This window comes from Gymnoscopelus microlampas, assembly GCF_963454915.1.
Source record: "Gymnoscopelus microlampas genome assembly, chromosome: 22".
Classification (NCBI taxonomy): domain Eukaryota; kingdom Metazoa; phylum Chordata; class Actinopteri; order Myctophiformes; family Myctophidae; genus Gymnoscopelus; species Gymnoscopelus microlampas.
Genome location: NC_139959.1, coordinates 43,562,269 through 43,574,768, shown reverse-complemented (window position 1 = coordinate 43,574,768; position 12,500 = coordinate 43,562,269). Strand labels below are relative to the sequence as shown.

At 38.3% G+C, this 12,500-nt stretch overlaps 1 protein-coding gene across 1 annotated transcript in view; it reads right to left on the bottom strand.

Annotated features, from left to right (window-relative positions):
• Window positions 1-12,500, bottom strand: part of LOC311038667 (5'-AMP-activated protein kinase subunit gamma-2-like) — a gene marked incomplete at its 3' end in the record, with an annotated part of 48,659 nt that overhangs the window by 15,971 nt on the left and 20,188 nt on the right. Inside the window, exons 11-12 of the mRNA XM_084048237.1 lie at window positions 11,619-11,673; window positions 7,420-7,546 (exon numbers count right to left, since the gene is read on the bottom strand). Coding sequence (XP_083904363.1) covers window positions 7,420-7,546; window positions 11,619-11,673 — 182 coding nt within the window. The remainder of the gene's footprint in view (window positions 1-7,419; window positions 7,547-11,618; window positions 11,674-12,500) is intronic.

Genomic DNA, 12,500 nt, shown 5'->3' with positions numbered 1-12,500 from the left:
TAGGATCATAGAATACAGAGACAGTGTAGTGTCTCAGTAAACTATAGGATCATAGAATACAGAGAGACAGTGTAGTGTCTCAGTTAACTATAGGATCATAGAATACAGAGAGACAGTGTAGTGTCTCAGTAAACTATAGGATCATAGAATACAGAGAGACAGTATAGTGTCTCAGTAAACTATAGGATCATAGAATACAGAGAGACAGTGTAGTGTCTCAGTAAACTATAGGATCATAGAATACAGAGAGACAGTGTAGTGTCTCAGTTAACTATAGGATCATAGAATACAGAGAGACAGTGTAGTGTCTCAGTAAACTATAGGATCATAGAATACAGAGAGACAGTGTAGTGTCTCAGTAAACTATAGGATCATAGAATACAGAGAGACAGTGTAGTGTCTCAGTAAACTATAGGATCATAGAATACAGAGAGACAGTGTAGTGTCTCAGTAAACTATAGGATCATAGAATACAGAGAGACAGTGTAGTGTATCAGTAAACTATAGGATCATAGAATACAGAGACAGTGTAGTGTCTCAGTAAACTATAGGATCATAGAATATAGAGAGACAGTGTAGTGTGTCAGTAAACTATAGGATCATAGAATACAGAGACACAGTGTAGTGTCTCAGTAAACTATAGGATCATAGAATACAGAGACAGTGTAGTGTCTCAGTAAACTATAGGACCATAGAATACAGAGACAGTGTAGTGTCTCAGTAAACTATAGGATCATAGAATACAGAGAGACAGTGTAGTGTCTCAGTAAACTATAGGATCATAGAATACAGAGACAGTGTAGTGTCTCAGTAAACTATAGGATCATAGAATACAGAGACAGTGTAGTGTCTCAGTAAACTATAGGACCATATAATACAGAGACAGTGTAGTGTCTCAGTAAACTATAGGATCATAGAATACAGAGAGACAGTGTAGTGTCTCAGTAAACTATAGGATCATAGAATACAGAGACAGTGTAGTGTCTCAGTAAACTATAGGATCATAGAATACAGAGACAGTGTAGTGTCTCAGTAAACTATAGGATCATAGAATACAGAGAGACAGTGTAGTGTCTCAGTAAACTATAGGATCATAGAATACAGAGAGACAGTGTAGTGTCTCAGTAAACTATAGGATCATAGAATACAGAGACAGTGTAGTGTCTCAGTAAACTATAGGATCATAGAATACAGAGAGACAGTGTAGTGTCTCAGTAAACTATAGGATCATAGAATACAGAGAGAAAGTGTAGTGTCTCAGTAAACTATAGGATCATAGAATACAGAGAGAAAGTGTAGTGTCTCAGTAAACTATAGGATCATAGAATACAGAGACAGTGTAGTGTCTCAGTAAACTATAGGACCATAGAATACAGAGACAGTGTAGTGTCTCAGTAAACTATAGGACCATAGAATACAGAGACAATGTAGTGTCTCAGTAAACTATAGGACCATAGAATACAGAGAGACAGTGTAGTGTCTCAGTAAACTATAGGACCATAGAATACAGAGAGACAGTGTAGTGTCTCAGTAAACTATAGGATCATAGAATACAGAGACAGTGTAGTGTCTCAGTAAACTATAGGATCATAGAATACAGAGACAGTGTAGTGTGTCAGTAAACTATAGGACCATAGAATACAGAGACAGTGTAGTGTCTCAGTAAACTATAGGATCATAGAATACAGAGAGACAGTGTAGTGTCTCAGTAAACTATAGGATCATAGAATACAGAGACAGTGTAGTGTGGTGGAAAAATTCATATAACAGTCATTGTGGTATTGATAAATGGAATGTATTGGTAGATGCACCAATCATCACCTGTTCTTTCTTGTTAAACTCCTCTCCTTGACAAACTCCTTGCAAACAGCCGACTCATGCTAAACTATTTCAAACGTGCCGACTAGGTGCGAGTCAGTTATAGAATAAAGCCCATGTAAGGAGTGACCATCTGTTGTTACCGCATGTGTACTTCTCCTCTTTGTATAAATGTCTGGGAGAGATTGGAGATGGGGGGGGGATGGGGGAAGCTCCAGAGGGAGACACTAGTCTCTCTCTGCTGTGATGAGATCTACAATAAACTATGGAGTTGGGTTCCTGACAACTGAGTCCTGCATCTTCCTGATCTGTTTATTTTACATAAAGTAACATGTAAAAAGCTGCCATTACAGTAGTGTCTCAGTAAACTATAGGATCATAGAATACAGAGACAGTGTAGTGTCTCAGTAAACTATAGGATCATAGAATACAGAGAGACAGTGTAGTGTCTCAGTAAACTATAGGATCATAGAATACAGACAGACAGTGTAGTGTCTCAGTAAACTATAGGATCATAGAATACAGAGAGACAGTGTAGTGTCTCAGTAAACTATAGGATCATAGAATACAGAGACAGTGTAGTGTCTCAGTAAACTATAGGATCATAGAATACAGAGAGACAGTGTAGTGTCTCAGTAAACTATAGGATCATAGAATACAGAGAGAAAGTGTAGTGTCTCAGTAAACTATAGGATCATAGAATACAGAGAGAAAGCGTAGTGTCTCAGTAAACTATAGGATCATAGAATACAGAGACAGTGTAGTGTCTCAGTAAACTATAGGATCATAAAATACAGAGACAGTGTAGTGTCTCAGTAAACTATAGGATCATAGAATACAGAGAGAAAGCGTAGTGTCTCAGTAAACTATAGGATCATAGAATACAGAGACAGTGTAGTGTCTCAGTAAACTATAGGATCATAGAATACAGAGAGACAGTGTAGTGTCTCAGTAAACTATAGGATCATAGAATACATAGAGACAGTGTAGTGTCTCAGTAAACTATAGGATCATAGAATACAGAGAGACAGTGTAGTGTCTCAGTAAACTATAGGATCATAGAATACAGAGAGACAGTGTAGTGTCTCAGTAAACTATAGGATCATAGAATACAGAGAGACAGTGTAGTGTCTCAGTAAACTATAGGATCATAGAATACAGAGAGACAGTGTAGTGTCTCAGTAAACTATAGGATCATAGAATACAGAGAGACAGTGTAGTGTCTCAGTAAACTATAGGATCATAGAATACAGAGAGAAAGTGTAGTGTCTCAGTAAACTATAGGATCATAGAATACAGAGAGAAAGCGTAGTGTCTCAGTAAACTATAGGATCATAGAATACAGAGACAGTGTAGTGTCTCAGTAAACTATAGGATCATAGAATACAGAGACAGTGTAGTGTCTCAGTAAACTATAGGATCATAGAATACAGAGAGAAAGCGTAGTGTCTCAGTAAACTATAGGATCATAGAATACAGAGACAGTGTAGTGTCTCAGTAAACTATAGGATCATAGAATACAGAGAGACAGTGTAGTGTCTCAGTAAACTATAGGATCATAGAATACATAGAGACAGTGTAGTGTCTCAGTAAACTATAGGATCATAGAATACAGAGAGACAGTGTAGTGTCTCAGTAAACTATAGGATCATAGAATACAGAGAGACAGTGTAGTGTCTCAGTAAACTATAGGATCATAGAATACAGAGAGACAGTGTAGTGTCTCAGTAAACTATAGGATCATAGAATACAGAGAGACAGTGTACTGTCTCAGTAAACTATAGGATCATAGAATACAGAGAGACAGTGTAGTGTCTCAGTAAACTATAGGATCATAGAATACATAGAGACAGTGTAGTGTCTCAGTAAACTATAGGATCATAGAATACAGAGAGACAGTATAGTGTCTCAGTAAACTATAGGATCATAGAATACAGAGAGACAGGGTAGTGTCTCAGTAAACTATAGGATCATAGAATACAGAGAGACAGTGTAGTGTCTCAGTAAACTATAGGATACAGAGAGACAGTGTAGTGTCTCAATAAACTATAGGATCATAGAATACAGAGAGACAGTGTAGTGTCTCAGTAAACTATAGGATCATAGAATACAGAGAGACAGTGTAGTGTCTCAGTAAACTATAGGATCATAGAATACAGAGAGACAGTGTAGTGTCTCAGTAAACTATAGGATCATAGAATACATAGAGACAGTGTAGTGTCTCAGTAAACTATAGGATCATAGAATACAGAGAGACAGTGTAGTGTCTCAGTAAACTATAGGATCATAGAATACAGAGAGACAGTGTAGTGTCTCAGTAAACTATAGGATCATAGAATACAGAGAGACAGTGTAGTGTCTCAGTAAACTATAGGATCATAGAATACAGAGAGACAGTGTAGTGTCTCAGTAAACTATAGGATCATAGAATACAGAGAGACAGTGTAGTGTCTCAATAAACTATAGGATCATAGAATACAGAGACAGTGTAGTGTCTCAGTAAACTATAGGATCATAGAATACAGAGAGACAGGGTAGTGTCTCAGTAAACTATAGGATCATACAATACAGAGAGACAGTGTAGTGTCTCAATAAACTATAGGATCATAGAATACAGAGACAGTGTAGTGTCTCAGTAAACTATAGGATCATAGAATACAGAGAGACAGTGTAGTGTCTCAGTAAACTATAGGATCATAGAATACAGAGACAGTGTAGTGTCTCAGTAAACTATAGGATCATAGAATACAGAGACAGTGTAGTGTCTTAGTAAACTATAGGATCATAGAATACAGAGACAGTGTAGTGTCTCAGTAAACTATAGGATCATAGAATACAGAGAGACAGTGTAGTGTCTCAGTAAACTATAGGATCATAGAATACAGAGAGACAGTGTAGTGTCTCAGTAAACTATAGGATCATAGAATACAGAGAGACAGACAGTGTAGTGTCTCAGTAAACTATAGGATCATAGAATACAGAGAGACAGTGTAGTGTCTCAGTAAACTATAGGATCATAGAATACAGAGAGACAGTGTAGTGTCTCAGTAAATTATAGGATCATAGAATACAGAGACAGTGTAGTGTCTCAGTAAACTATAGGATCATAGAATACACAGAGACAGTGTAGTGTCTCAGTAAACTATAGGATCATAGAATACAGAGAGACAGCGTAGTGTCTCAGTAAACTATAGGATCATAGAATACAGAGAGACAGTGTAGTGTCTCAGTAAACTATAGGATCATAGAATACAGAGAGACAGTGTAGTGTCTCAGTAAACTATAGGATCATAGAATACAGAGACAGTGTAGTGTCTCAGTAAACTATAGGATCATAGAATACAGAGAGACAGTGTAGTGTCTCAATAAACTATAGGATCATAGAATACAGAGACAGTGTAGTGTCTCAGTAAACTATAGGATCATAGAATACAGAGACAGTGTAGTGTCTCAGTAAACTATAGGATCATAGAATACAGAGAGACAGTGTAGTGTCTCAGTAAACTATAGGATCATAGAATACAGAGAGACAGTGTAGTGTCTCAGTAAACTATAGGATCATAGAATACAGAGACAGTGTAGTGTCTCAGTAAACTATAGGATCATAGAATACAGAGAGACAGTGTAGTGTCTCAGTAAACTATAGGATCATAGAATACAGAGAGACAGTGTAGTGTCTCAGTAAACTATAGGATCATAGAATACAGAGAGACAGTGTAGTGTCTCAGTAAACTATAGGATCATAGAATACAGAGACAGTGTAGTGTCTCAGTAAACTATAGGATCATAGAATACAGAGAGACAGTGTAGTGTCTCAGTAAACTATAGGATCATAGAATACAGAGAGACAGTGTAGTGTCTCAGTAAACTATAGGATCATAGAATACAGAGACAGTGTAGTGTCTCAGTAAACTATAGGATCATAGAATACAGAGAGACAGTGTAGTGTCTCAATAAACTATAGGATCATAGAATACAGAGACAGTGTAGTGTCTCAGTAAACTATAGGATCATAGAATACAGAGAGACAGTGTAGTGTCTCAGTAAACTATAGGATCATAGAATACAGAGAGACAGTGTAGTGTCTCAGTAAACTATAGGATCATAGAATACAGAGACAGTGTAGTGTCTCAGTAAACTATAGGATCATAGAATACAGAGACAGTGTAGTGTCTCAGTAAACTATAGGATCATAGAATACAGAGACAGTGTAGTGTCTCAGTAAACTATAGGATCATAGAATACAGAGAGACAGTGTAGTGTCTCAGTAAACTATAGGATCATAGAATACACAGAGACAGTGTAGTGTCTCAGTAAACTATAGGATCATAGAATACAGAGACAGTGTAGTGTCTCAGTAAACTATAGGATCATAGAATACAGAGAGACAGTGTAGTGTCTCAGTAAACTATAGGATCATAGAATACAGAGACAGTGTAGTGTCTCAGTAAACTATAGGATCATAGAATACAGAGACAGTGTAGTGTCTCAGTAAACTATAGGATCATAGAATACAGAGAGACAGTGTAGTGTCTCAGTAAACTATAGGATCATAGAATACACAGAGACAGTGTAGTGTCTCAGTAAACTATAGGATCATAGAATACAGAGACAGTGTAGTGTCTCAGTAAACTATAGGATCATAGAATACAGAGAGACAGTGTAGTGTCTCAGTAAACTATAGGATCATAGAATACAGAGACAGTGTAGTGTCTCAGTAAACTATAGGATCATAGAATACAGAGAGACAGTGTAGTGTCTCAATAAACTATAGGATCATAGAATACAGAGACAGTGTAGTGTCTCAGTAAACTATAGGATCATAGAATACAGAGAGACAGTGTAGTGTCTCAGTAAACTATAGGATCATAGAATACAGAGAGACAGTGTAGTGTCTCAGTAAACTATAGGATCATAGAATACAGAGACAGTGTAGTGTCTCAGTAAACTATAGGATCATAGAATACAGAGACAGTGTAGTGTCTCAGTAAACTATAGGATCATAGAATACAGAGACAGTGTAGTGTCTCAGTAAACTATAGGATCATAGAATACAGAGAGACAGTGTAGTGTCTCAGTAAACTATAGGATCATAGAATACACAGAGACAGTGTAGTGTCTCAGTAAACTATAGGATCATAGAATACAGAGACAGTGTAGTGTCTCAGTAAACTATAGGATCATAGAATACAGAGAGACAGTGTAGTGTCTCAGTAAACTATAGGATCATAGAATACAGAGACAGTGTAGTGTCTCAGTAAACTATAGGATCATAGAATACAGAGACAGTGTAGTGTCTCAGTAAACTATAGGATCATAGAATACAGAGAGACAGTGTAGTGTCTCAGTAAACTATAGGATCATAGAATACACAGAGACAGTGTAGTGTCTCAGTAAACTATAGGATCATAGAATACAGAGACAGTGTAGTGTCTCAGTAAACTATAGGATCATAGAATACAGAGAGACAGTGTAGTGTCTCAGTAAACTATAGGATCATAGAATACAGAGACAGTGTAGTGTCTCAGTAAACTATAGGATCATAGAATACAGAGACAGTGTAGTGTCTCAGTAAACTATAGGGCTTGTAGATCTACTCACAAAGAGCTGCAGGAACTTGAGGATCCTCTTGTGGGTCAGGATGTACAGTGCGTTGCCGCTGACCGGGTCGACCACCGGCAGGCGATGGATCTGGTTCTTTATCAACGAATACACCGCCTCGAATACACTGAGAGAGAGAGACATAGAGACACACAGGAGAGAGAGAGAGAGAGAGAGAGAGAGAGAGAGAGAGAGAGAGAGAGAGAGAGAGAGAGAGAGAGAGAGAGAGGGAACTACATGGTAATTGGGTATGGACTACTTTTATGAATAATCAAAGACATCAAAAGCTTCCATTGAGTCTAAAACACGCACGCACGCACGCACGCACGCACACACACACACACACACACACACACACACACACACACACACACACACACACACACACACACACACACACACACACACACACACACACACACACACACACACACACACACAATAGAAAATAACAACGAGCACTCTCGGTATATATGAAGCAGTTTACAGGTGCACGGCTCACGAAGATTCACAGTAAATAAAGCAACAATAGCCAGCGCTCCAAAGTCCTTCTGGTACTTTTAATTCATATGCAGCACGGACAACACAGGACGCGTTTCGGCGTCAAGCCTTCCTCAGCGTGTATGAAAATGTAAACATTTGGTTAGGGGGACCGGGGTGCAACACGGAAATCGGTCCGACTAAAAACAGGCTAGTTCATAGGCCTCATTACAGTTGTTGTTAGAAAGACTGCGCCCTCTCTCTCTCTCCCCCTCTCCCCCCCCCCCCCCCCCCTTCTGCCCGAGAGACTGTTACGCCCCTCGCGAGACTACAGCGAGCCCTGTTAGTAAGACTGTACCTCATCTCGCGAGAACAAAGAACAGAGAGCTGAACGTTCGAAGCAAGAGACGCTCCGTTTGTAAAGATAACGTTTGCACTATTTAGACATATTAAGTCTAGTTTACTTATGTCTGCTACACACCAGAGTGCCTGTGTGCGTGTATGATAAACGTAAGTTCTCATGAAGTCGATATATAACCTATTGTCCCGTTACGGGTCTTGTAACCAAGCTGAATACCTGCTAATGCTAACTAGCAGCTAACTGCCTCGTCACTCTGTAATAGTGACCGACGGTCAGAGAAATGCTATCGATGGTTCGTTTGTATCGTTTACTGTTACTGTATGCACTTACACGTGTTGTGTTGATGAGGAAGAGTAATGTCACTGCACTTGTTTCTTAGAAAGATCAGTGTGATACGTTTGGGTAACTACTACTTCTAATATAAGCTGCATTTGTGCTTCTAACCCCAGTTGGGCAGATACAGTTGCCATATACACTGTATGAATGTAATTTGAGCAGCTAAGCTGAACTGTGAAGTTAAGAGCACCTTTTCAGAGAGGCCATTATTCATTTGGTTTGTATCTGTTAATATAGACCTGTTTACAGTACATGTGACCATTATGATGTACAATTTACAAGGGCAATCATTCCCTGTTATATTCTGCTTATTACAGAAACCACACACAACCCTGCTGTGTAGTATTACCTGTTCAATAAGGAGAATAAATGGTCCTCACTTTCCACCATTGTCATCTGTGTCGAATAATCAATGGACAAGGGCGAACACAACCCACCTAACCAGTAACCATACAGTGGTTCAGCGGGTCCTTCCCAACAGTTGTTTATACATCACATTAATCCCTATACCCCTCTTTGATTAGGGGACTCTGATCCATTACATATAAAATTAGTCAAATACCAGTAGATCATTTTTCAAAAAATATAGTTCATATAAGTACACTCCCTTGACTCCTTGACTGTCATGAATAGGAATCGAGTGATACATGTGAAATACACATTTCATGACAAAACAAAACAAAATAGAAAACAGTCAGAGAAATACACAATTAATAATAAGCTTGCACTTCTCTGAATGCACAATCACAACCCCAATTCCAAATTCATGACGTTTATAAAAAAAAAAACAGCCCAGTAGCAGTTCCTCGTTTAACCCCTCGGGGTGTTCTGTCTGTAGATTGTGTATCCAAAGAGCTTCTCTTTGTAGGAAGAAGCCTATCTCTGTTACCACCTCTCTTTAAGGGATGTACAGTCTCAATGCCTTGAAATCTCAACGAACACACCTCGTGTCCTACTGAATTAAAGTGTCTCGCTACCGGGGATTTCTCATCCCTATTTCTAATAATTTGATTTGTGTTCGCCAATTGTTATTTTCAATTCTCTCTTTGTTTTGCCTACATAGCAGAGTCCACATGGACATTTCAACAGGTAGACCACATATTTCTTTTTGCATGTAATTCTACTCTTGATATTAATCTTTTTGCCAGTGTGAGGGTGCAGCACTGTGTCACCTTTAATCATAGCGTTACATTGAAGACAACCTGAACATGGAAAATTGCCTGTAGGTGGGTCTGACATGAAATGTTTAGGAGGTACGTAACAATCTGCTCTGACCAGTGAGTCTCTTACATTTTGGGCTCGTTTATGTGCAAACTTTGGGGGTGTTTTAAACACGTGACCTATAACAGGATCAGTGGATAGAATGTACCAGTATTTTTGGACAATCTTCTTAAAGGACGACTTCACCACTTTTCAACATATCTTCATATAATAGGTGAAGATATGTTGAAAAATTGTTTCTACTTGGTCTGTGTCTCATAGGAGGGCTGTGGACAGTCCAGAAACCCGTCTACCAATGACATCATCGTTAGGCAGGATTTTTTTTTTCCAAAAAGATTACAATTTTTTTATTCAGATTTTTATTAAGGCGAGAACAATGGGATCTATTATTGCATTGCAACTTTCCAGGAATACAAAGCCTGCAGTTTCTATTAGCTTGGATTCCCCATCGATGATGTCACTGGTAGACGGGTTTCTGAACTGTCTACAGCCCTCCTCTGAGACACAGACTGATTACAATTTTTTTAAATCATTTTATCATGAGCATTAGTGAGGACCTATTATATGAAGATATGTTGAAAAGTGGTGAAATCGTCCTTTAACTTCATTGCAATTTGGAGAAAAAGGGGTAGACAGCACAATTTTAGACTCTCCTGGCCGTGGAGGTTTAGAAGTCAATAAACTGGTTCTGTTGATGTTACGCACCTTGTGTAAACAGTCATTTAAGACCTTATTATTATAGCCTTTGGCATTGATTTAGATCCTTTGCTTGCTTTTTCAAAAGCAGCATCTGTGCTACAGATTCTCTTAACCCTCAGTAACTGGCTATAGGGTAGGCCCTTCTTTAACCCTTTAAGCCCTGAAGAAGCATCTGTGTCACTTTTTGATTTGAGCTAAAAAGCATTTTTTTTACTCTTTGGCTATTCAAAAAATAGCAGATCTACAAGCTCATAGCGCGGCACCGAGTGCCACGCTATGAGCTACAAGCTCATAGCGCGGCACCGAGTGCCACGCTATGAGCTTGTAGATCTGCTATTTTAGAAATATCGTTATTTTTTTGCAAATCTTGAGATTTGAGTTAGAAAAGCGAACATTTGTAACTCAAATCTTTGCTTCTGGGGGATTTAACAGTTTTTTGAAAAAAACGCCATAATATCAGTGGTTCTTCTTTCCATGTCAAGGACCCCCAAAATGACATGTATTTAGCCACGGACCCCCATCTAAAAATATATGTTCCAGGGACCCCCGGAAGCAAAGATTCGAGTTACATTTTTTTGCTTTAAAACAATATATATATATATTAAAAGATGTGCACACATTTATACGATTTTTCAAAAATATCAGATCTACAAGCTCGTAGCGCGGCACTCGGTGCCGCGCTACGAGCTTGTAGATCTGCTATTTTTGAATAGCCAAAGTGTAAAATAATGCTTTTTAGCTCAAATCTAAAAGTGACACAGATGCTTCTTCAGGGCTTCAAGGGTTAAACCTGGTGGGTGGTAACTAGAGAAGTGCAAGTCATTATTTCTAGATTGTTGTTTCAGCTCTAGTTTTAACACCCCCAACCCCCATTACAGGCCCTGGTGAACAAGATCCTCTGTAATTTCCTCAACCGTCTTATTGATGATGAAATCTATGGAGGACATTCTAGAATATATGTAGAAACACAAGAGAAGAAACACACACACACACACACACACACACACACACACACACACACACACACACACACACACACACACACACACACACACACACACACACACACACACACACACACACACACACACACACAGTATACCTGGCATCAGGTGAGATGTGAACCAGAGGTTTAAACGTCTCCTGCAGGTAAAGCTCTGAAAAACAAACAAATACTAAAAGTTAATGTCAATCTACTAACATGTTCTTTATTAATATAATAATAATTCATATTTAATGTAATCAAATCATAGTTTACAGGTTGTAAAACATCTGTATTGTTCTTTATTAATATAAATAATTCATATTTAATGTCATTAAATCATAGTTTACAGGTTGTAAAACATCTGTATTGTTCTTTATTAATATAAATAATTCATATTTAATGTCATTAAATCATAGTTTACAGGTTGTAAAACATCTGTATTGTTCTTTATTAATATAATAATAATTCATATTTAATGTCATTAAATCATAGTTTACAGATTGTAAAACATCTGTATTGTTCTTTATTACATGGCATGGTTGAATGCTTGATTCTGATTGGTCGAGGACTGAATTCAGCGGCGTGTTATTTAAGACATATTCCACCAGAGGGAGGCGCTGTGGTGATTATTGGACGTTTCTCAGACTGACCTCAAAGAGAAACAAGTTCAGCAGAATCTACGCTATGACAAGGTTAGGTTTGGCTCCTCCCACAGATTAAAATAAGGGATCAAACCCCTAAAACCCCCCGAAAGGCATAGAAAACTATGCATTATACCTTTAACACGATACAAACACAATGGTCTTACACATGCATTAGATCATTGGTTCTCAAAGTGGGGTCTGTGGACCCCCAGGGGTACTTGCAGGGGTTCCAGGGGGTCCCCAGCTAAATGATGGATAGGAACCAAATGGACCCTTATGGGTCTGTAACTCTGAGAGTGTACAAATGGAACCAAATGGACCCTAACGGGTCCATTTGGTTCCATTTGTACACTCT